The sequence below is a fragment of the Chenopodium album genome, chromosome 27 (assembly GCF_948465745.1).
Source record: "Chenopodium album chromosome 27, dcCheAlbu1.1, whole genome shotgun sequence".
Classification (NCBI taxonomy): domain Eukaryota; kingdom Viridiplantae; phylum Streptophyta; class Magnoliopsida; order Caryophyllales; family Amaranthaceae; genus Chenopodium; species Chenopodium album.
In genome coordinates, this window is record NC_137860.1 from 30754624 (window position 1) to 30780818 (window position 26195).

The window sequence follows — 26195 nt, forward strand, 5'->3', positions numbered from 1 at the left end:
AACGGTTATGCTGTGTGGATATACATTCTTTAGGGTTTTAAAGTCTTAAAAAATTAGAACTTTTGGAAAATGATTAAGTGAAAGTAACGAGTTTTTAGTAAATTGATTGGTTAATCGGTGATTTGGATGCATTATGTGGGATATACAACGGTTGCATAAAATATTTTGGGAGTTAATAACTTAGAAATAGTTATTTTTTACATACAAATAAGAAAGGATGGAGTAGTTGACATTTGACTTGGGTTGAGTTTTTTCATTGAATTAAAGCTCCAATGGGAGTAGTTTATTCAAAGAAAGATATATTCAAAGGACATATTATAAAAGTGTGAAAAGCCGAGGATAATTGTTTGTTGAATATGTCACGCGCTGATGTATGTATTTTATTACTTGCACTTAAAATATGCATTTTAAATAGAATCTCATTAGCACTATTATCATTTTACAATTCCTTATACTAGTACTCGTATTACTTTTGACAATCTAGTGCTAGTGAGTGAATAAAATTTATAATTACGCATATAGATATACTAATACAATTGTATGTAATCTCATTTGTCTAATTGATAATCTTCCAAAATTGGTATTCAATAGTCTAAATATGCATATACATAGTAGGGAAGGTTATTTCTCTAAATTTTGACCACTCTTCTTTGTTCTTCTTATTTCCTTTGACCTTTAGTATTTGTTTTTCTAGATTTAACTCCTACTAGGACGACTTTTATTTTCTTAAACCAATAATAAGTCAGTTTTTTTTCTCTTTATATAGGATGTTGTACCTTTGACACTATCAATTCAAATGATACAAATTAAAAAGTACGTAATTTTATATTCAATTCTGTTCAATATATTATACTTGGCATTTAACATCCACAAGAATGCACAACGAAATACTTAGTATTGTTTGATGATGCTATGGTGTTACACTGCCTGTTACACTTGGCAAAACAATATTGAAAATGAATTGATGATAGTTATACTAGGCATATAAGATCTTCAAGAATTTCAGCTTCAAAAATATATAAAATAAAAGAAGCAAACAAAGGTTACACATCCACAAATAAATCTAACATTAATTAGAAATTTTAGTTAAAACACCCATGAGAGTGGATATTAAGGAGCAAGATTAACCTGCATACAACTTTACAACCACAAGCTAGTGCAAAAACTCAAAAGTTTGTAACTAAATAAGTAAATATATAAAGATTATAAACCCTATAAAATATGTAGCTAGTGACTCATTTCAGTCACCAAATGTTCATCTCTTTGCTAATTAGCAGTGAATCCTTCCCAGTAGGCCTGGGGGTTGTAAAGGCGGTGCTGCCAGCTGCAAGGCTAGAGTGGGTAAGCCGCGAGCAAGAGAGAAGCGTGTACCAGGGAGAGGAAGGTAGCTGAGCTTTCAAAATTCAAGGAAGAAAGAGGAAAGAACGAAACATAAACACCACCAGCATGACCAATGCCAACTTCTAGCACTAGATTTACTTAAGCCAGCTCCCAACGATACTCTGGCATTCCCATCACTAGGATAAACACAAGAACCATAACCTACAAAAGTGTTAAGGAGAGCTTTAGGCTTGTTTATAAGTAAGCACAAAAGAAACTAAGAGTATCACAAAGTATTGAGTGCATGAATGATTTAAGTGAAATTCCGAAATAAAAAGGTGAGTATAAATTATATAGAGCTTACTAGGATTAGTGGATGTAACTGTAGCTGTCTGTGTGAAGTCACAGCTTCCGGGAGTCCTGCCAGCCTTCTGATACAGGAGATTCATGGCATAAGCTGCATGAGAAGCCACTGTGTTGGGCTCATAACAAGGCCCACCAGCTTGGATCTTGCTGCAGTCAATGCCCTGACTACAAGCGTAGTTCAGATTGGCCTGCAATTGGGTAACTGAGACGCCTTTCTTTGGCACACACCACGATCCTGAAGATTTTGGAGGAGTCCCTGGTACTGCTGTTGGAGTTGCTGAGGGAGCTAATGGAGTTTTTGAGGGAGCTGATGGAATTTTTGAGGGAGAAGTTGTAGTTGATGATGGAGCTGGGCTTGTTGAGGAATTTGCTGGACTTTTTGATGGAGATGATATTGGAGCCTAAAAGCCAACAATGCTCAATCAGTTTCTTAATCAACTATTTACTACTAATAAACACCGAAAGTTGACTACATTTCTATGCTACACAAGAATATTAAACCACAAAATCAGTAGGATGTGATTTCAGGACCAACTTTTGGGAATTTCTGACATGATTTTTCAGACTGCCTCAGCACTTGATAAATCCAATATAGAGTTTCATACTCTGATCAACATTGACCCCCTTTTAGTTTAAAATATTGAAAAACAATGTATAACAAAATCATATGGCACACCAACACACATGACTACAATACTGATGAATGCTATGTTAAAATTAGATAACATACTTCGTTACTGGTTCATGGACATGATACTTGTATTGGTTATATTCATATATCCAATTTCCAATGAATACTCACTTCCTTAATTAACCCACACAATGAGGCATAATAATCCATACGATGCATGATGATGTACTTTCATTACTGAGAGTGAACGAAAATATGTTCCTGTATATTTTTGCAATGAAAATGAAATTCTGTTTCTACACTAGTATATTTTTTATGACAGTAACTGAACAATTTACCGCCAAAGGATTAAGCTAATTCTCAAAACTCAGATTATATCAGAAACTGATGTGAATAAATTCTCACCTGGCTGCCGCCCTTGGTGAGGCCGATATCATAGGTCATCGACAAGTCAGGCTTAAACAGACCAAATGACTTCTCAGAAGTTGGGCCAGGCTTCAGATCCTCGTCATACAGAGCAAAAATGTATGTATCTACTGATTTTCCAGGCATCAGTGGGGTCCCTGCCATGGATCTGAGATGTGAAATCAGGCCTCCGTTATAAGCCTTAGCATTCTCAATGCTAGGACCAACTTCGTTGCTATCCCCACGGTATGGCCACCCAGTCTCAGCAACCACTATATCGATGTCTTTAAATCCCAATGCATTCAGGGCAGAGCGTATTGCATCAACCTGAAATTCTCAACTGGTAAGCCTCAACAATTTCAATACTACTAGAAGTATATTACTTCTACTACTAGCAGTGCTAAATTACTTTAAATACTCTATATTAATTCATCTGTCTGCACTTGATACTCGAAAAACTGACATAGGTAACAACACTTACAATTCATTTTTGAGGCAAAAAATATGCAAATTTTTTTCATAAAATGGGGCTTAGTTTGAGACCAGGACGCGAACTTGAATGCAACATCTGTATCCAAATCCAAGCAACATAAATTCAGGGAGAAAGAATAGTATTATGTCAATGAGTAAAATCATTATCGCTCATTCTTCAAATATTCTTAGTTTAGGAAGTAAAATCATGAAAATAAAATGAAAGGAGCAACTTCCAAAATTGCATGAACTGAGAATCAACTTTTAAAAAAGATGATTTACTGATATATATTTTTTTTCCCTAATTACTTTCCACTGATTTCCACACTGTATTTTCTTCTTTTCTTTTTCCTCAGATGGACAGCTTAGTAATCAATCACTTTAAACAGGACACATCAAAAAACACAAATGTTCCCAATAATAATGAGGTGAAAAGAACGGAGCCAAATTTCAGGGATACTTGCACATTAAGTCATGCCTAAAAGACAGATTCAGCAAATTATCATGTGGACGAGGACCACGAGGTGGAGCACAAGAGATATGTAGGTATTGCTGCAGGTATGGGATTACAGATTTTCATGTTAAAGATTAAATGATGGATATAATCTCTCTAAGTTTTTAAAGGGATATTCATTGAGTAACACTACTCACTAGTTTACCAAAGATAAAGGATAACACAGGGCTGTTATGTACTCTACCAGTCAATTTAACATCAAGATTAAGGGGAGTTAAAAGGTATTAGAGAAAACTTATCTAAAGTTTATGTTAATTTACATGTGTAACATCTTAAAATGGATGACACTAAGTTAAATACAGGATAGAAAGAGTGCAAATCATGCTGAAATATATATATATAGTCTCCACTTTTTTTCGTCTACTTTTGAGGTGTTACCTGGCTTTTTTGTTTTTTCTCAAATCACTATTATTCTTTTATTAGCCCATAATACCTCATATAAGTCAGTTGTTTAACAAAAGATTATGTAATACAATCAATAGCCTAAATAAACTGTTTTAAAGTCATGATTTAGATGATGAAAAAAGAAAAAGCAATGAATGTACAAGAATGCTAGCTTTTAGTTATCAATCTTTAATTACTTTAAAACTCTTTTTTATGCCAAAGAGGGAAAACAAATTTGAAGTGGAACATTGGTCCTAGTCCAAATCACAAATATAAAGTTTTCGTCTTTATTGCTATAATGCATATCTTCACATCATTCAAAAGAACAGATATGCTAGCCACAGAAACCATTCAAGCAAAAGAAAACGCTAAAACTCATTAGCCCAACTACGATAGTAAAGTGTGGTATGTTCGTCGCATTATCAGTGCACTTTGATACTACATAGAATCATTCAAAAGGACAGCCAGACAGTGAAGATGTTAGGCAATACTTCAAAGGAATTCCAAGACAGCGTATAGCTAAACCCTGGCATAATCATCTCAAAAGCAATTGATAAACTGATGCGACGTATAATATAATGAATGCTGCTATTACAGGATGTCAGGATATATGGATGATTTTCATAATTAATAACTACACGGTTATGCATACAGTACAATGTCATCATCATGCATGAATAATCAACTCTTAGATTAGATTCATAAACACATGATTAAGCATAAAATGTGTACGTGTCGTCTCAGTGTATCACAATTCTTTTCTTCCAAAATAAGCTATTCTGAAAAAACTAGACTTGTATGATATCATTTATATTAAAAGTCAAATACTATACTAATCAAACCTAAACATGATTGATGAAAGAAATTAATTAAATAGGGTCACTCTTGACTCTAGATTGGCTAAAATAAGCTTGTTGACTCTTGTCCTCACCAAATATGATTTTTTGGAAACACCACCTAACACCTAAGGGAAAAGTGTACCGTGCACATGGGTCTATACTGTATAGTAAACAACTTGTGCATGAAATATGAGACTTAAAATAATACTCCGTAAAAAGAACCCGTATGAAACAAAAACCTCACCTGGGCATCAAACATGTTCATGTACTTAATATTGGATCCCGGGTCAACCCGTCCAGCATTAGGTTGAAACAGGCAAAATGCAAGAGTGTCAGGCCTTGGATCACTCTGGTAGGCAAAAAACGGATACGGGTTAATGGTAAATGGGGACCCATTTTCTTTCTGAAACTCAAGTAATGCCTTCATGGTGTCTCCCAATTCTGAGACAAATGCCCCAGATGATGGCGGGTCGGACTGACCCATAACAGCCATGGAATGGACCGTTGAGACCTGAATCTTCCCACCTAGTTTAGCTGCAGTAAGAGCATCTTGAATATTCTGCATTGCTGGTACTAGCTGAGATATCAAGCCTTGGTCCCCTGCATATCACAAATTTTTATCAGTAAATAATTATTTAATTTCCACTTTATTTTTTATGTTAGGGATACTCCTAATACCATCTAAATTTAGTAATTTAAAAACTAAATTTAGCACACAAACATCTAAAGTTTAACAGTACAAACAACTAAAATAATTGCCAGATTCCCAGCACAAGTTATGGTCTTTCTTTGTTCCTTCCTTTCATTCTTTCTTTCACCTTTTTTCCAATTGAGGCTATAACTTAATTGAGTCACACAAGTTGTTAGCTTTATACTTTTACCAAGATTAGATTGATTAATTTGAATCATCATGGAATCATTCAGCTTTATAATATTACCAAAAGATTTCTTCTTTGTTTTTTTTTTTCTTTTAAATATTTTTTTATTCCCACCATGTCATACCAATATCTTCCCATTAATTTCCTAACAGCCATGAAATTTGAATTTTATCAAGCAATTAGAGACAATTAAGTTTGTTGTGTACAATAGGTCGTTAGTTCAAATTCTACTCTCCTTTTGTAATTAATAGTGCTCTCAAAAATCATTAGTTATTGTATATCTAGCATACAATGAACCCGTTGTATACAAGTGTAAATAAATAAATTTGTACAAACAAACTAATCAAAGCAAAACAACAAATAGAGTACCTGGCAAAATTGATCAACAACAATACAACATATATTAAAAAATTAAAAATCTACAACTATCCAGATTACCAACACATAGCATTATAATTAGTCTCTCAAATACTCGTCATGAGAAATTATATATAAATAATGATATTAATATTAGCATAAACTATACTTTAAGTACAAGAAAAGTATAAAAAAAAAAAAAATATAGAATTGAACCAAAGAACCAACCTGAGGAGATGACCTCATTACCGACAGTAATGAGAATGATCTTACTATCAGGGAAAGCCAAGACGTTGGAGTTAACCCACTGAGAAGCATGACTTGGATCAGAAGCAAGAGCAGGAATATCACCATTAGCAGCACCAATAACAATGCCAATTCCAGTATTACCAAGTGCTTTTATGATACCAGGGTCAGCTCCATAAAGCCTAACCTTTGTAAACGGTGTCGTTTTCAGCAGTTTCGCTGTCGCTTCCGGTGGCGGGAGGTTGTCCGCTAACAGCCCGTAGTTTATTCCTAAGTAGGATTCAGCCTCTGCTGTGAGAACAGAACAGAGGAGGAAGGAGAATATCAAGGGAAGTTTTAATTGAGGATGAAGAAGAAGATGGGTTTTTTGAGTTTTTTCCATGGTTTCTTTGGTTATGGGTTGTGGTGATGATGATATGTTGTTTTTCTTTTTCAAACTTGATGGCTGAATGTGGGTATATAAATACCTTGTTTTTTTGGTCATATAATACATGTTTTTTTTTTTTTTTTTCTTTTTTGTTTTTGAAAGATATGGTAGAGAGATTGAGAGAATGTAATGGTTGTGTAATCTTGGTGATAAAATGGTCATCAAGTCATAATAATGGTCAATTTTAAGTATTTTTTAGAGCTTTTTTTTTAAAAAAAAAAAGTATGCATAATCTAAGCATAACAAAATTAACACTTCTCGTGTAAGGATACCGATGAAAAGAAAGTTTTTTAAGGTAAATAATAAAAAAATTTACGCGTATGATCGTATAAGAGGCAAGGTCACAAGTACAAGCATTTGTCTCGCTTCTTTTAGTCTATAGTTAATCAATTTTAAATTGATGAGTTGTAGAAATTAGTGCAAAAAAATTTTAAACTGACTATTCAATTTTTTTTTGGTTTTTTATTTAATTTAATTTTGGTGCAGAGTACGGAGTATATAACTTTATGATGAATGAAATGGTGGATGATTTAAAAATAGGGGACCATATGGTGGCTAAGTTCGTTTTAAAGTGTTGTCGGGAACTAAAACTCAGAAACTCCAAAGTTAGAAACTTAGCCGTTAGCTGTTTTTAACAGCATATGAGGATGGCGGTAGAAAGACTTTTTGTATTCAAGTCTTTTAAGTCTACCTAGAAAAGGATATTGCTTGGATATTTCCTTAGCTACGAAGGGAATGGTAGTTTGTCATTTGGAAAACTCTAAATTATGAGTAGCTTTTTGACTAATGAGGTCCCTCTAAATTCTGCCAAGAATCTCCAAAGCAACCCCTATTTTTTCGCTAAATTCTTAAACATAAATTCTTATATTTGGCTGGTATGGCCAATCATCATAGAGGTTACTTCATTTGTGTTATAGGGGTTACTTGGACAGGAATTACTTTGTCAGTGTTATTGAGGTTACCTAGTCAGTGTTATAGGAGTTACTCGGTCAATATAATAGGGTTTAAATAGTCAATATTATAAGGGTATTCGGTCAGTGTTGTAAAGGTTACTCGTTTTTTACAAGTAGTTACATGGTGTGATCAGTCACACAAAAATGCACCGAAGTAGCCTAACTATTTTAGAGCAAAAAAAGAAAATGAACCTAACTCTCTTCTCTTTTCCTTTTCCTTATTTTTTTATAATTAAAAGTAAACCCAGTCAATTTCCTTAACATACTAAACTTTGAAGCCTACCTAAAAAAGGTCACACTATGCTTCCATTAATCAATCACTAAAATGAAATAAAGGTCCACATATGACCCTTATTCTGAGGAAATACACATATAACCTCAGATTTCAACCATAAAAACGTGGAAACTTACATCACTTAACAGATGTAAAGGGCATTCTAGTCAATATACTCTACATAAAGCCCAAAAGGCTAAACTAAAATCATACCAATACCTCTTTTTATTTACCTGCTTACTTTTGGGAAGGTGTCTTACAGCTTCTACCCCCTGCTTTTAATTCAAATTGGAGGCTGCACCAAATGTGCAGAATATCAAGTATTCCAAAAAAAAAAAGAGAGGATATCAAAGACAACAAGGAGGCGAGGCAGAGAGCTACGAATGAACAAAACTATTCCAAGAACTTTAAACACACCAAAAAGACACTATTAATAACAGCACTGAAGAAACAACGATACAAAGTATGAGTCCTTACAGCAGTGCGCTTGAAAAATCAAACAAAGGCACCTTGTACAAAGCAACAACCTCACCCACAAACAGCATGCATAATACAACAGCTGAATCAATAAAAGAATAAATTAGAGGAGGGGTGGGGGGTAAGAAAGCCGAATGCAAAACCCTTTGTTTCAAAAACCCAGTGGCAACATATTCAAAACAGACTGAAAGTATGGAATATGCACTTCTTAGCCTTGACAAACAAAAACTTAATCATGAGATGACTCAAGGATAACCTAAATCTGCAGCGGGAGATTATAAAGTTTAGCCACCAGAGTGGGAAACTGGAGATGTCACAAACTGACCATCCTTGAATGTGTGAATGTACTGCTGCGGAAGGGAGTGCTCTTCCTACAAGTTTAAAAATAGAGAAAAATGTTTAAAACTTTACATTTCAGATATAAACTTCCATTTAGTAACTTTATAAATAATTCAGTGTCTTCAATCACATGATGTTTAAGAAACAAATGAAGATGCTCAACCTTAGAAAGAATATGAAAGTCTTAGGCTCCGTTTATTTAGACAGAATACATTTCTTGAAAATTGGTTTTCCTAATTTCCATTGTTGGTTTGTAAAGGGTGGATAACAACTTTCCCAAAGGTGAAAAAATAATTTTTCCCATGAGTGAAAGCATTTTTACACAAAATAAAATGAAAGGAATGTCACATTTCATTCCCTACTACTAACATCCCTTTCCTCTTCTCCCATCCACCCTGTCACCCTTCTCCCTCCCACTCCCATTTTACTCTGTCTATAATTTCTCTTGTAAAGAAACAAAAGAAAACTATTTTTGCCTTGAAAATTGTTCTCCAACTAAACAAACGAGGCCTAACAGAAAAATTCCTCAGCAGAAAGTTGCTAAACCAACATCGTAGGCAAGTTTACCACTTCGACAGAAATGTTTTAATGGGCACTAGGAGAGCAAGAAACATGCAAGTCTCACGTACACTGCAAGGTTCCATTTATGTGTCCAGACTCTCTAGAGATCCTATAGGGTTGGGTAGGCTTTACATTTCAGCAGTTGGTCACTGCAATGTTCGCTTCCGTTGGCCATAGTCTTAGCATCTTTCTCTAGTACCCTCAGCTGACGCTTATAGCCTATACCAAGCTAAACTCTTAATGGGTTAATTTTATACTTTGTTTGGTAATTCTCAAAAAAAAAAAGTTTGATATGAGACGTATGCCAAGAATTATCGAGCAAATTAAAGGTCTCCTTTATTTAGGGAGCAAATTTGCAAACGGGATTCCCTTCCAATGTTATTTGTCACTACAAAGGGGTGTCTATGTCGAGTTGTCGACCTTGGCATGTTTGACTAATTTATTGATGTTATATACTTATATTAACAACCATCAATACTTGTCCTCTCTAACTACCAGGAATAGAGCACTAGTATCCTAAATTTAAACTAACCTATACAGCTATAACTCATCCCCACCCTAAACTCTTTACAACACAAACTAAGGTTTTTTTTTAAAAAAAAAAAAAAAGCACATGTACCAGACCAAAATTTACCAAAAAAAAGTACTAGACCAAAGAAGTAGATTTATGCTGCATACCCAATCACCATCAGCCTCAGAAGCAGGTACCATCACGTTGATCTCACTTGACTTGGCAGTGGTTATAGATGCCTCCAAAGAATCTTTGCTCAGATATAATTGACATCCAGCAGTATTGTCCACTGAAATTGATGGAGCTGAACCCTGCATTTCAAAATTACCAAACTCAGAATTCCCCACCACTTACGAAATTCATTTTTAGTTATGTCGAATTCTAGTCGAGCGATAAAATTACTATTGCTTTATGCCATCATCATTTCTTTATATTTCATTTTTATTGTGAAACAATTACCTGGCACTGGACCTCCAAACCATTACAGTTAACAATCTCACAGGCTGCTACAACATCCTGTTATACAAGTCATCACTTGCATAAGTCAACTCAGCATAGCCTAGTATGATGTAGAAAGATTTACACAAGCAAAGTTTTCAAAAAAAATCACAAACTGACCTTAAATAAAATCCCCGTCTTAGTGCATTTATCAACAGTGATATTGTTAACTTTTCCTGTAATAAATTAAAGATAAAATCTGAGCATACTACAGTTAATTAGATACAGATAAGAGTCCCCAAACCAAAAGAAAGTCAACTTGTAAAAACTCAGCAAACCTTGTATCTGCAAAACTGAATCTTTACACCCAAAAACATAAACTGACTGCTTTGAATCACATTCACTAATTATCAAATCCTTCTTCCCAATTTGATTTTCAACAGCCCACCTACCAAATCAATTAAAGATAGCATCGATCAGCAATGACTGAAAACAGTAAAAGGGACAGCACATGTAATAAAGATAGTAAGACACTCACTTACGACCCATCTGAAGCTCCAGCTTTGGAGGCCCTGTTTTGGAAAATGCTGAAGATTTAGCACGAGGTTCCTTATCCACAACAGGAACAACACCACTTCTGTCAGCCCGGTTCTTTGACTTCATATCATCTGTAACCTTTCGCAGGCCTAGAATTGAAAGAGATTGGTCACCAAATATTAACCAAAAAAACAGGAAAAGGGGAAAAGGAACATGCAGTAATGAGATACCTGATGTAGCAGCTCCACCTGAACTGATTTCTTGAAAAACAGCAGACATCCCTACCTTTGGTTGTGATGATGAAGGTTTTGCAGAATCAGAAGAGAACAGTGAAGCAGGAGGAGGAGGTGGTGGTGCAGGAGCAGCTGGTCCTGGAGCTTTAGGAGTAGCAGCAACAGTTGCTTTGCTAGAGGTACTCCAGACTGGTCCCAGTGGATAGAAACTCTTAACATAATCCCTCAAACCTGGTAAATAGAGCTCCTTCAAAGCCTTGGCCCATTCCACATGATTAGGATCCTTATTTTTGTACTCAATTAGAACCTGAGCATTAAAGAAACAGTAACAGAATCTCGAAAATCAGAAAATGCATACATAGTACTTCCTTAAAGCCCAACCAATTTGAATCAGATCAATGTGCACAATGACAAGACATCCCTTAAAAGCAGATTAGGCGAAAAAGAACTGGAAAAAGAATCTATATACAAACTCATCCAAAGATGCTCATTTGTTTTTTGTCATTATAGTATCATTGAGATACTTGCAAAATAATCTATATTCATAAACGCAAAAAAATCCCAAAAAAAAAAAATCAAGTAGTACCTTGTTGCTATAAAATTCAGCCATTTGCCAACTTTCTTCCACATGTGCAATAGGCATACTCATACCTATAAAGAATATATGATTTATGAGACCAGGAAAGGATGGAGGGGATAAAGAAATAAATCACCATTTAAAGGCTAAAGAGTATTAATTACTAACCACAGTCTTTGCCAGTATACGCAATCCATGCCAAAGCTGCAAGGCTGTCAGATATAGATTTCTGATGGTTGAAGAAATCAGACCGTCTCCCCTCCGTCAAGGCATTAGCTTTCATAATCACTTCATTCAGTGGTTTTAGAAACTCACCCAAACCGGCCATGTCAGGTTTCTGCAGTAATTAATAAAAAAAAAAAGTGCATTCAGTAAAACAAATCTTAGTACAGTGCACAAGTTGTTTTGCACCCCCTAGTCTAAACCTTCAACACAGTACCTAGTACAAGTTTAAGCCACATAAAGAATATGACACTTGGGCATCTCAAATCAAATAAGACCAGTCTCGGCAAAGATATCCAGCCATGCCCATATATGTTAATTGTAATTCTCTCTATTTTATATTTTAATACAACTGATATTTTAGGCTAGCAAGTCAAAAACAAGGGTGATGGTTAACATCTTCAATTTTTATCTTATTCAAGGATATTTGAATCTCTCCAATACTTTTTTTATTCTTTCCTACTATCCCTAATTATAACTGGAGATAATATGTTTCAGCTCTGAACACACAAAAGGAGAATCTCCTAGCTCTATAAAGTGAAAGTTGCAAATTTGAATATTACGACTGAATGCAAAATATCAATTAAATGACACCAAAAACCTCACTTATTAATGAATAAAGGGAAGACAAGTTTGTAACATAACACTTCCTTCCAATATTTGTGTCCACTAGGGCTACACATACATATAAAACGAGCTGTTAGTTACACTATATTGGAAAATTAACATAAAAAAGGCAATGTTGCATAAATATTTTACACAAACAAGACATAGTGCATTCAAACCGTAAGCAACAAATAACATGAAGTTAATCATATACACAGCTTGGAGTATATTATTATTGATCTCCAAAGAAAACCCCCGAGACAGCCTAATGGATTCAGCCTTGTTTTTAGAAGAGAAAAGTGCTTAGAAATTGTGAAAAAATCTAATGAGATCTCTAGATATACGACATGCTGAATTTTGATCCATTAACACATGCAAACTTCAACGCGCAATTTCTCTAATTTAGGGCCATTGCCATAATCACCTTACTATTTTAACAAACTCCATAACATTTTCTAGCATAATACATAAGATTAATTCATAGCTAATCATCTTTTGGGTCAATTTGACAATACACATCCCCTTATATTGATGCTAGTATGCTACTACAGCAATCTATATCTCTATGCTACCACTCTCCCATATTCTCATCATATTACAGGTCAAAATGTCAAATCCTTCAACTCCAAAGCTCATTGATTGTTAACATTTATCCTAAACAAATCTAACATGCATCAAAATTCCATGATGACAGTCCAATCCCCCTCACATAACATTCAACATTCAACATATATATTGTTCTGTATTTGCCTATAAACATTGTTGATAGTCCAAATTGCAAGCTTGGTGAAGAATATAAAGCGAGCACACAGCACAAGTAAGGTTCTTAAATTACTAATTTCAGATATTCATTACTCAATACAAAAAACAAGATCATTTCTGTAGAAATCAAGAACTTCGAAAAAAATCTCTCAGCTTCAATGATTCTTCATTGAGCAATTCAATACATTCAACACATTACTCATCCAAAATACGCAATATTCCAATTTAAATCAAAACAAACAAAAAAATCGATTTAAATCAAATCAAATCAAGCTTCTATAAATCTATAATTGTGAATTCCAAAATTTGAACTATCGTCCTCATTATCATCATCCTACATCCACATTACACAACAATTTCCAATCAAAATCAGCAAAAATGCGCTCAACCTAAATCTATAATTAAATTGTCAATTCCTTAAATCAGACAGTTCTCCACATTGCACCAAATTCACAAAAAATTCGCTCAATCAAAATCAAATCAAACTTCACAATTCAATCCAAAAATAAAATCAACAAAAACTCAAAAATAAAACATCAAAAATCCGAAATACAATTACCTGAGTCTGCTTAACTTTAACAAGAAGCTCACGCAAAGCAGAAAACGCATCACGAAGAATCTCCGTAGATTCCAACACTTTACCGCCGATCTTCTGAGCAGCGTCGTAAACCCTACCAACATAATTGGCGATCAGATCATCCAAAGCGACGATCGAAGGATCCAACACCGCATCTTCGCCGGAAAAATCGACGCTTCTAGAAGAAGATGATGAAGAAGAAATCGCCTCCAATCGAGCAACTGCCTTCTCCAACCTCTCAACAAGCTGCGCCTCCATTGATTTCTCTCTCTAAAATTGTTGATTATCAGATGAAATGTATGAATTTGTAGATCTGAAGGTTGAAAATTGAAGGATTTGGTATTTATATGGAAGACATTGTTGAAGAAAAAGTGGAGGAGAGAGAAAATGAAGAGAAATGGAAGGGAAGGGAAAGGAATGTATGTGTTCAGGTTAATTTTTGGGCGGGGTGTGTTTGGATTAGGGGAAATTGGAGAATTTTAAGGACACGTGTCAATTAAAGGATTTGATTCCTATTTTTATATTTATTAAAATTTGTGTAGACTTATTATTAAAGTGAATCCGTTGTAGTCTAGTTGGTCAGGATACTCAGCTCTCACCCGAGAGACCCGGGTTCAAGTCCCGGCAACGGAAATTTTTTTTTGGCAAATTTGTCAAAAAAAACCTTTTAAATGCGCCATTTTGCGAAAAAAACCTTTTAAACGCTTTTTTGCAAAAGAAAACCCGAATTTTAACATTTTAGCAAAAGGAAACCCGATTGAACTTAATGCGACTAATTCACTTAATTAAGTTCTAATTTCTTCTAATTATCTTATAACTCTCACTTAACTATTTATTAATCAACTTAATTTATAAATCTATAACCCTTATAAATATGGAAACTTTGCTACAGTTTTTTTTGAGGATATTACATTTTCAGCCCCGAAATTAATGAATTGCCTAAATTACCCTTTGCTCCCTTATATTGCTTTCTCCTTGCCACATAGCCCCTCTTTCTCATTCCCCAACTCTCATTTTCACCGACTTCCTTCAATCTCTCTCAGAAACCTAGAGAGAGAAACCTTCTACACCTTCAGCAATCACCGATCATCCATTCGATGATGGTTATGGGGCTTCGGTTCTTCATTGGGGTAAGATCTTTATCCTTTTTATAAGCATCTAATATCAATTTGACAATCTAGGGTTTAGCTTTAAATCCATAAAAGTCCACTAATCCTTTTTGGTCCTATGTTTTTTTTTTTTTTTTTTGGTAATTCTTCTTAATTAATTATCTGAATTTCGATTGACAATCAAAGGCAATTCTTCTTAATTAATTTTCTGAATTTTGATTGAAAATCCGAACTTTTTCTTGATGAAGGAGTGGTGATTTCGCCCTTTTGATTTTGACCTGAGAAAGGAGAAAAGAGGAGAGAACTGGCTGAGTTTATATCTGCCGATGAAAGGAAAATGCTGCTGAAGATACTTTGAATGCTTACAAAGCTGCTCAGGTTTGTGTGTTTTCTTTAGTTTTGTTTGATATTTTTTTTCTTCTGGTTTTAGGGTTTAGATGTTTTTTTCTTCTGAATAAAAAAAATTAATTCGATTTGTATTTTTTTATTTTGAATTTATTTTCTGATTTTGCTGCTCTATATACTGAGATATGGAAGAATAACTGAGATTCAAGCTAACAATCGCTAATTAAAACAAGTGCATTTTGTATAATTGGTCGAATGACTGAGATTTGATTCTTGAATATGCATATATTTGATGTATTTTGTATAATTAATAAAATTCCTTCAGTTTTATAGGGGTATTTTGATGTATTTTAAGATTCTGGCATTTTAATCGGGGTTTGGATGTATTTTAGATATTTGAGTAAATTTCTGCAGTTTAAAGTGAATTTTTGTGGGTTTCTGAAAATTTGAGGTTTTTGTGGTTTAATTTAATTTTGTAATTGAATTTTTCTATATATCCTCTCTTTAATTTAATTTTGTAATTGAATTGAGGAAATTTAAATTAGAAATAATCTGAGTAATCCATGAATGAAGGAGTGTTGATGAAATTCTAAAATTTTCGCCCTTTTGATTCAGGTTTTCTTTTTTTAATCTTATTCAGTTTAATTGCTTGATTTTTTTGGCTTGAACACTCCAATAGTGAGTCCATAATGGAAAATGGGTGTGGATTTTGGGATTCTTACCCTTGCATTTCTGATTCTGATGCCTACAGACTTAAATATGTTTGGTAAGCATTGAGACTATAATTGGGTGATACCTTGCAATTGAGTGGCATCCTAGAATTCCCCTTTTTTCCTTGGGGGTCTGTAGGAAATGTATAATCTGGAGCATATATATCAGGCTGCTTTTGAAATATATTTCTGAATCACCCTTCCTTTTTTCAGCTTGTTTCAGATGTATAATGTCACTTTATGAAGTCATGAGTATTGTTCAGCAAAAGTTGTCTGCATATTACAGTCTTGATAGTTTTGGTGTCAATAGGATCTCAGATTTCTTGAAGTTCTATTTACTGTTTATCATGGTGATATAAGCTGAGTGCCAGAATTCTTAGATTAATTTACTCACACGTTTTTATCACTACCACTCCTTAATTTTATTCTTGATAATCTTTTTAGACTCTCTTAAAAGTTTCATTTTTACTTGGGTGCTCTTTCTTTGTCGGACGGTTCCTTATAATGATTCATGTTAGCCGAACCCAAATTATTTTGGGACTAAGGCGTTGTGGGCTCCCTAATATTTTTTTCAATTTTTTCTTGGATAAAGGCTCTATATCTTTTCCATTTATGTTGCCACACATTCGTGTTAAATGGGTGTGTAGTACTCCTAAGTTAGTGTTTGCCTTTGAATGGTGTTTTGTTTTTATTATTTATTGTTTTAATTATTTTCTTCTTACTATTCCATTCAATAGCTATGCTTAGCCTGGCAGATAGTGCCTCAACATGTATTACAGTGGCTAAAGTAAATCATTGAGCTTACATTATATTAAAATTTAGAGATGTTTCTCTAGCTCAGACCAACTCCAAGTCCTTTTTGTTGCTGATGTTTTCTCTGAAATTGATTCTTCAAGCTGAATGTGCTTTTTTTTTCAACGGTATTTTGTGTTGTGCTGGATTATTCTTCCTATCAAGGACACATTTGGTTGTGAAATTCTGATGAAAGTTATTCAACAGAGATAATTTGGTGGAGGGAAGCAGGAATGATTGGATTACTGAAGTGACGTTGGTGGGGTTCACATCATTTGAAGTTTTTGCACCCCAACATAGTTCTTCAAAATCAAAGGAGGTTAGTGAAAGAGTAGATTCATCAATATATTCCTGTTTCTTAGTAGTTTCCTTGATGCATTGTTTTTGAACATCAACTATGGGGTGTGACCACCACTTCCTCCACCCTTCCTCTTGGAAGAATAAAGATTAACTAGGAAGAAATTTTGTGCATTGGAAAAATATATGACCCTTTAAATTCTAAGCATTCTGTGGAATTGTAGAAAAGAATTTAAGCAAGGTCCCATAATCCCATTATTGAGGATTTGAGCTGGAGAAGTTTATTATAGTGTTAAAAGTTTCCATGCTTTGTTTTTTCTTGTGGTGTCTTGTTGTAGCCTGTAGGGCTTTATTTCACTTTTTGGAAGCCCGTGGAGTCTACTTAAACTCAATTTAATACTACTCCCTCCGTCTCTCTAGGGTTGCCCCATTGGCCATTAGAGTATTTGATAGTTTTAGTTTTAGTTGGGCATTAGAGTATATATCTTTAAGCTTTAGTTGGGTGGAGTTGATGTGAGAGAAAACTGGTGGGTTCAGATGTATGTGAGAGTTATGTGGCGGTCACTCTTGACCATTTGTGGTACGGGCCAAACTTAAAGTAATACACCAAAAAGAAAATTGGGGCAATCTTAGAGGTTCAGAGGGATTACTATTATTTACTCTTAGGGACATAATTGAAATTACTTTAGTTATTGACAAAACCTTAAGCAGTATAGCCCCTGTGATTATGGCAGACTGAGTTAGTTGAGCATAAATTCCCAGGAATTTTTTTTTTGTTTAACCTTTTGATTTATGTTCCACGATTACATGGTATGCTCACTATGTTGGCATCATCCATTGTAACTACTAATCAATGTTGACATTTTGGCAGGAGGAAAGTCTAGAGTCTAGGCATGTTTGTTGCCTCTTATATTATTGCATGCTTCTTTGCGTAAGACATCTTTGTTGCTTCTGTTAGGTTGCTAACCTTTGATAATTCCGAGAGCATTGCATTATCATTTCCTTGAATTAATGGCATTGGCTGCTGTATGGTTTCTCTTTTGAATTGGGTTTGTGTGTGTTCTTATTAATACTTCATGTCCAAAATTTGTCTTATTTAACTTTGCAAATCCAAAATTTGTTAACTTTAACCATATATATATGAATACAAAAGTCCTCCACATGAAATCTTATTAGATTTGTGTCACATACAAGTATATATTAATATTAAAGATTTTACATATTTAATTAACGGTCAAAGGTGTTTTTTGTAAACCGCATAAAGTCAAATGTTAAAATTAATTTTAATTATATTAGTTATATTATGTTGATGTCGTAGTAGTCTTAATAGATATGATTGGCTGATAATAATAGACTTGTCAAATTATTTAGGAAATTTGCTTGTTTAGTGGTTGGAATTTATAGATGACCCGTTTAGATTCGTTGGTGGAAACTGGAAAGGTTCCTTGAGTCCTTTTCAATTTCATGTCACAATAATAAAATTAATATTTTGTAATAATTATCAGATTGAAGTCTGGTTGATAAATGATGATCCAGGTAATATCAATGAAAGGGAGACTCTTAAGTTTTTGCTTATTTTGAAGTTTTCAGCTGTTTTAAATGCTGTTGTCTTCCAAAGAGTTGGTAGAGTTAGACCAGGTATTTGCTTGGGAAGCTGTCAAATGGGTATGAATCTTGTATATACGGGCTCTAATGTACGAAGTATATGTAATTACCACGAGGAAGCTTATAACTATTTATTCTATTTTTTTTAAAGGGTATCTATATTCTCCCATTGCTAGAACAATATCTTATGGACTAACTTTTTTTCGATTTTGCACATTACTACTTCGTATTAATTTTGTTAGTAAAAGCAGGAATATCCGTGTTCAATTTTCACCCCTTTACAATTTCGGACATGGGTTTGCTATCTTACTATCTATGACCATATTAATTTGCCTCCTTGATTTTTTGTTTGTTGTCGCAGGTATAGTTGTTGGTATGCAAAATTCAGAGGCGAATGACATAAGAAACTAAATTTACGAGTATGAAATAAGAAATTGAAGACCATTGTAGAGGCAAATGAGATAAAATTTGGCATGCTAAAGGTTTGTAAATGGCATTGTTGCTGCTCTATTGATATTACTGTATGCCTGCACTCAAGTCACAACGTCGTCTGCAGCCACCTATATTCCCATACCCAAAACCACACCCTTACTACTTCAATTACCCATCTTCTGTATGCCTTGTATACCCTTAAATCTGTGGATTATACAAGGCACTAAACATGTTTAAAGGAGTTTCTGATGGTAAAGGGATCAGCAATTGGTACTTAAGAATTGGGTGGTAAGTGATCCCATCCATCTCTAATTTTGGTCTAATATTCAACCAATTGGTTTGGAATATTTGCTGTTAAATTTCCCCCTTAATTCATAGTGGTGGACATTGGTGTTTTGTATCAGCCTAAGATTTATGTTCAGTTATCACTTTGCTAATTCAGGTGTAATAAGCACCGTTATTATTTCCTCTTTTTTTTTTTTTGTATGCCTACTTGATCCTTTTGGAGCTTTCAGTATGTGACTTTGTATGTGTTCGTGTGTTTTGTTTCTGGTTAGCAGAGCCTTCGAGTTCTCATTTTGCTTTTATTAAATTTTGGTATTGATGGAGTAAAATTGATATACGAACAAACAATGATTAAGTACTCAAACTATCAATTTTGCAGGTAAAGGGTAAAGAACTATTTTAAAGAGATCTGCCATCACTTGATGATTCCCGTGCTGAACAGCTTCTGCCAAGATGTTCGACTTTGAGGAGGTAAGTTGTTTCAGATGATTATAGCTTGTGGTGGTTTTAGAAAGGAGATTCTAGATCATTATCTCTCTCCTCCGTTCCCTTGATATCTGAATGTTGAATTTCCTTCCATCTTGTTTGGGTTTTCATTGTGGCATACTGGCATTTTAACAAGGAGTTGGTGTTCATGCTGGGGTTAAATAGATGTTAGAAAATTGCTTTGTGGTTAACAAATTTCGGCCTCACACATCTAGGATTTCACTAGGTTTCTGAGTTGTGTACTTTGTTGTTTGATATGGGCTTTTCACGAATTGTTTTGAGTTAATGTAGGATTAATGGAAAAATGGTTAAGGATCTTATGTATGAACTTAAGCTGAAATTTGATCATTATCATTGAAGCCTATTGGAAATTTGGACTATGCAACTGCTAAGTGGTGTTTTGGACTTAGATTTCATGTTGGGAGTTCATATGGAGCTTTCGTGACTAGGTAGTGAATATGAGTGTTAGGTTTTTAATCGGCTACTTGCACTGTGATTTCTTTGTGTGCAAAATGGCACACCCTTGCTACAGTCTGCATAATTATTACAACCCCAAGATTATAAAATATACTTGTCCATTGCTATTGCCTATATCGATGAGTAAATTGTAGAAATTAAGGTTTAACAAAAAAATATAACTTCTAAACATTATTGTTGTTCATTTGATGGTTAATTACCCAACATTTGATTTATTTGGTTGATTGTGAAATGAGGTAGATGGGAATTTTTGTGGGTATTAAAATATTTGAGGTTTTTTGGGGTTTAGTTTAAGTTTGTAATTGAATTTTTCTGTGTTTGTTGAATTTTTTCTAAATAAATGAGGCATTTGGTGAAGATTTCGTGCCTTTTGAGATAGAAATTAATTATAGTGAAGTAGGTTTGAGAAGTGAGTATTGGTTTTGAACGATTTTTTATTTTCTCCACTTTTAAGATCTTAGACTTCCACTAAACCATAATTATCTTGTAGGTAACACCTTTATCGAATTCTGAAATGGATTATCATTTGACCTTCACATCCTTGCAAAACAATTTCATTGTAAGTGCCCAAGTATGTTCTGATAATATGTATCTTATGGGTGTTTAATTTCCATGTAGATAAATCTCTGATATATTTGTTAAGCATGTATAAAGGACCACATGTTACACAATTTGGTCCCCGGTATTTGGTATATTAATTTGATTGTTCTGTGTAAAGATAGAGTTACTACGGAGTATATCAAACTTGAGCATCTTTATTCAGTCTCTGTTTGGTATTTTTTAAAGCTCACTTTCAAGATTAATTTGAACTTATATTGTACTTCACATGTTTTGGGTAATCATGCTGGTTTCCACAAGAAGGCTATGGAAAATTCAGGTATTGCATATACGACATTCTTATATTTCAAAAATATGAGAGTGACATAATCATAATAAATCATTAAAAAAAATCATAATAAAGCAGGAATTAGATGTATTTGTATTTGTTCACTCCACCTGTGTGAAAGTAAAAACAACCCTAGCTTGATTTCTAAATTGTTTAGTAGCACTAATTTAGGCTTGGGTTTCACAGATTTGTTAGAAATTAGAGGTAGATTGGTGCTTATTGATGGTCTTATTTTCTTTTAAATGTGTGGCTTCTCATATTTGTCTATTTTTTATACAGCTTGGTAGGTTGAACTCTATGTTCGTTGTTGAGCATACTCTTTCTACACCACTAATTTCAAAAGTGCCCACAATAATTTGGGGTGGATGTATCTCATGGATGCTGCTGTAAATTTCTACACTCCCCTTTCCTCGTCATTTCCAAAAAATTGAAAAGGAAAATTTGCTATTACCATTAGTTGATGTTGTTTGTTCTTATGCTTTTTAGGTTAACTCCAGGCAATGGTCGTTGATTTCACAATATAGGGCATCTAAGGACTTAGTCTTTTAAGGTCGAAATGATTGACAATTTTGTGTCTTAGGTGAAAGCATCATGAGATATGTTTGCCGAAGATGTTACTCGTGTAAATGTTCTCTTAACCTTAAGCAATTCTAAAATGGGTCATTATAGGCTCTGTTTGATTTATATGTCAGTTGAACATATTATCATATTTTGGTATGCGTTGTTACTTGATTATTAGTTAAGCTCTTTGTTTGTTTTTTTTTTTCCAAAACCATTTAGGGTTGGCCATGACTATCATCCTTCGATAATTTTCAACTTTCGTAACCAAATATATTCCAAACTTTTAGCATGCGTCTTTGATGAGAAGTAGAACCCAAAGTTTGTGGTGATTGTGGCTCAGAAGAATCAACAAACCAAGTTTTCCTGCCTAATGCTCTTAAGAAATTAAAAGATGCTACATGTTTGGTTTTGTTGGTTCTATTCCAACACTTTAATAAAAAATAATTGGTTGTTGGCTTTGTAGATTATTTCGATATAGCTTCTAAATTATTACTCAATAAATGTAATTTTAATTTACTTTACATCATACATGTACAACTGTACCCAATACATATATATTCAAAATAAAATAAAGTTATGAATAAAGAAAACAGATCATTTTGCACCAAAATGATAAGTTATTACGGAGTGAAAAAGAAATTTGGGGTTTACATTTTGAAAGGTATGACCTATGAATTTTGTGTCCATAACTTTGAAATGCGGATGTTTTGATCAAATGGTTTTGCTTTTAAGCTCATTATAAATCTTGGGTTTATTTCCTATGTGTAATTTTTTGGTTCAAAATCTGTCAGTAATAGATAAATGTTATATCTTGTAGCTTTGTGCATTCAAAAATTTGAGATTTACGCTCTATTTGGATAGCAAAGAAGGAAGAAAAAGAAGGGAAGGGAAAAGAATGGGAGATGGAGTTGAGAGTCTTCGAGGAAATTAAAGGGAACGAGATGAAGAACTTTTTAATGACTATCTTTACTATGTAATGATTGTAATCAAGGAATACGTAAAATACTTTTTGATTAGATTTTAACTTTTTAAAACTTATCTATTATGAACTTGAAAAAAATTAGTCAAGTCATTGTAGTGGAGAGAGTTGATATCCTTGAAGAAGATAAAGTGGTTTTGGGGACGAGGTAACAAATACAAACAATATTTGGAAGAGAAAGAAGGACTGGGACAAAAAGAGAGTAGGAGATAGAGAAATAGGGAATGGGAGGAAAAGAGAGTAAGATACAGAGAGAAAGTGAGATGAACTAAGGAAAAAACATAGTAAGAGAGAGAGAGAGAAGGGTTGTAACAGGTGATTTTCACCCTCAGTTCCAGTTCATCTTACACTATAATATCAATTCTGAAGTGGCTTGGGCATCAACAGTGACCAAGAATGGAACTTATTTCTAATGAGTAAAATTACGAAACACGTTATGAACATGATGTTAGCCGTAAATAGTCATAGTTACATGAGTAAGGTGTTGATAAATTGATTGATTATTATTAAGTGCAAATTAATGAAGGCGTTGTGCTGAAGCTTAGGCTAGGGAAGGTTATTATATTTGATGTTTATCTGCAACTTAATAATGATTCTTGATTTACCTATTTAAAATCATTAATAGATGAATTTCTTTAGTTGATCTAATTCTGGAGTTACTTTTAGAGTAGTATAGGTGATTAAATAGATTTGAGATTTGTGGAATATTGATAATTTTTTCTATCATGTATGTTGATTTAATAAAATTGTATGATTTTGATGTTGAATTAATTGTGTGTTTACATAGTATAAAGTTTCCGGAAAAAATGGAAATATATTACAAATCTGTTTAAAATACTATTCCAATTTAAACTCTAAATATAATCTTTGGTAATGATGCTTTCTGTAAAAGCATGCCTTACTTTATAATGCTACATCTATTTAGTCAAAAGGCTGGTCTCCTAAACGAGCTATTTAAATTTGCATTGTTTTAAATATAGTATGAAGGAACAAAATCAAAAGGATTAAATCTAATCTGTGGGTTAGTGAATAGAAATCCGCTCTTTTAGCTTTTTGTTTGTAGCTCTAGAAACAACTGAATAAGCTTAAGCAAAAACGCATTTTTTTGATCAATTGTATATACAACGCTCTATTTTTACAGCGCAAATAAATCACATATAAAATTACTTTTAATAAACGGTTTGTAAAATATACTCTATAATAGTCTTCAGTATTTTATTACAAAACCGCAACATAATAACGAATACTACATGGACCATACAGATTCGCGAAAATTACTTATCTAACCGTCGAGGGGGCACGCGCGTAGCGCGTGCACCAACGACTAGTAAGTAAAAAAAAACCCAAAGACCACCACCCCACTCCCTCCTTTTTCCCCCTTCCATGGCAGCAGGCAGCAGCCCCACCCCCAACTGTACCGCCGCCTTAAACCTCCAACTTCCGGCGATCCTCCTCGACCACCAGCCGACCCTCCTAATTATCAACTTCGAGCAGGTTCCCTCATGCTTCTTCCCCCTCTTTCTTGTTCTCCTTGACTCACTCTCTCTCTTTCCTTCTTTCTCGCCCTTGCTGCCACATCCCGACCACTCTAAGGATCCTCCGCCACTTGATGTTGATTCTCTAATTGAAGAAAAAATCGTTGGTGTTTGGGTGGATGGTAGGGGTTAGGGTTTAGGGAAGGGGGAGGGTTGCAGCGGGGGTATGGTAAGGAGGAAAAGGAGAGGCCGGTCGGCGGTTCAGGGCGACTCAGTTGGGGGGAGGGGGGCTGCCGCCATGAGAGGGGGAAAAGGAGAGGGTGTTGCTGGCTGGTGGAGTGGTGGTAGGGATGGTGGGTTGAGTTTTTATTTTTGTTTGTAAATTAATTTAATTATTAAATGGATAAGAGAGAGTTAGGGGTAATTAGGAAAATAGTAGAGCTTAATTAGGTGAATTAGAGGCACACATTGTCTTCAACAAAAAAAAATTATCTTCGGGTTTTCTTTTGCCAAAAAGCTTTTAAAAGGTTTTTTATTCGCAAAATGGTCCATTTAAAAGGTTTTTTTTTTTGACAAATTTGCCTTTTTTTTTAAGGATTATTTTTTACTACATTTTTTTTTTCTATATATTTCATAATCCTATAAACAAATTGTTCGTTTAACTCCCTCTAGTTTGATTTTTTTTTTTAAAATCATAAAAGATTTTGAAAACGAGAACAAAAAGAATAATATGTATGTATATGATAATTTTATTTGAGATTACTACGTTTTTTTTTCCTACGTATGTCATAATCCTATAAACAAATTGTTCGTTTTACTCCCTCTAGTTTGATTTTTTTTTTTAAATCATAAAAGATTTTGAAAACAAGAACAAAAAGAATACGGTTCACATTTACTTAATTTCAGTTCAGTTCATCTCGGCTCAGCTCCTAATTTCCTTCTCTCATTAAATATTCATTTCAGTTCAGTTCAGCTTTTATCAGTTAGTTCAGTTTAGTTTATATGATAATTATATTTGAGTCTATCTTTTTAGTATTAGATAAAAAGATAAAATTTTATCATTGTTAGGATTCTATAATTTTATCTTTTTATGTTCAACTTAATTTAGGTATCATTGTTAGATAATTCTAAAACTTATGTTATTTACTTGTTACTCCGTATATGAAGCGCTTAATATTTGATCTAATCTTTTTTTTTTTTTTTGACAAAATATTTGATCTAATCATCATATCATTTATTTATAGTTTCGTCTACTCTTTAATAGTTAAATTGAGTCCAAGCTTTTGTAAAAGTTAGTTTCACATTACAAAATCAAGAGTAATAGGATTGAGGATATTATATTTTAGGAAATTATATGGTAATGTTTAGTTGTTATATATTGTGCTCAGAATATAATCTTTTGATATTTCCTAATTTTATCAGATCAGATTAGGTTAACCCTTGTATTATCTATTGGCTGTATATGGCCGTGATCAATGAAGTTTAAGCAATTAAGTTTATTCAATTTATCATATTCTCATAAATAATTTGTCAAATAGTAAGGATTCTAACCGATTCTTGAGTAAGCAATTATCGATACGACAAGATGGAAGATTGGGGCAGAGAGATTTGACGTGTTGGCCGGTATAATCAACAACGTTATAGAAGAAACAGACGAGTGTGTAATGTTTCAAAATGAAATAGAGAATAAAATCAAGAAGACAAATCTTGAACTTAAAGAGGTTGAATCGCAAAAATGGAACATGAATACAATGCTAAGGTACAACCTTAAGAACTTTGAACTTTTTACCAAACAACACGAGCAACTTCGTGAGGCACACAAGGATCTAAGTACCAAGTGTGTGAACAAGT

At 33.8% G+C, this 26195-nt stretch overlaps 2 protein-coding genes, 1 long non-coding RNA gene and 1 other non-coding gene across 7 annotated transcripts; 2 read left to right on the forward strand and 2 right to left on the reverse strand.

The window, feature by feature from the left end:
- Window positions 1-1050: 1050 nt before the first annotated feature.
- Window positions 1051-7004, reverse strand: LOC145621089 (glucan endo-1,3-beta-D-glucosidase-like). The gene is made up of 5 exons (XM_081675826.1): window positions 6394-7004; window positions 5175-5530; window positions 2723-3049; window positions 1685-2087; window positions 1051-1542 (listed from the first exon to the last, which is right to left on the reverse strand). Exons 1-5 carry the CDS (start codon window positions 6998-7000, stop codon window positions 1397-1399), a joined length of 1839 nt encoding a protein of 612 aa, XP_081531952.1. The 5' UTR covers window positions 7001-7004; the 3' UTR covers window positions 1051-1396.
- A 1467-nt stretch (window positions 7005-8471) lies between these two features.
- LOC145619134 (cyclase-associated protein 1-like) lies at window positions 8472-14341 on the reverse strand. The gene is made up of 10 exons (XM_081673740.1): window positions 13888-14341; window positions 11907-12075; window positions 11748-11812; window positions 11159-11468; window positions 10930-11077; window positions 10730-10839; window positions 10572-10627; window positions 10413-10469; window positions 10121-10264; window positions 8472-8913 (listed from the first exon to the last, which is right to left on the reverse strand). The coding sequence occupies exons 1-10, from the start codon at window positions 14161-14163 to the stop codon at window positions 8827-8829; spliced, it is 1422 nt and encodes a 473-aa protein (XP_081529866.1). The 5' UTR covers window positions 14164-14341; the 3' UTR covers window positions 8472-8826.
- Window positions 14342-14465: 124 nt separating this feature from the next.
- TRNAE-CUC (transfer RNA glutamic acid (anticodon CUC)) lies at window positions 14466-14538 on the forward strand. Its single transcript has one exon. It is a non-coding gene; the product is annotated as a tRNA-Glu (tRNA).
- A 371-nt stretch (window positions 14539-14909) lies between these two features.
- On the forward strand, window positions 14910-22038 carry LOC145621311 (uncharacterized). Of its 4 annotated transcripts, none has more exons than XR_014108384.1 (8): window positions 14910-15035; window positions 15263-15392; window positions 17069-17180; window positions 19125-19483; window positions 19860-19951; window positions 20934-21002; window positions 21609-21715; window positions 21816-22038. It is a non-coding gene; the product is annotated as an uncharacterized LOC145621311 (long non-coding RNA). The 4 variants fall into 4 exon arrangements; XR_014108387.1 differs by lacking the exon at window positions 20934-21002 and adding an exon at window positions 21305-21320; XR_014108386.1 differs by having other exon boundaries at window positions 19125-19245.
- The last annotated feature ends 4157 nt before the right edge of the window (window positions 22039-26195 follow it).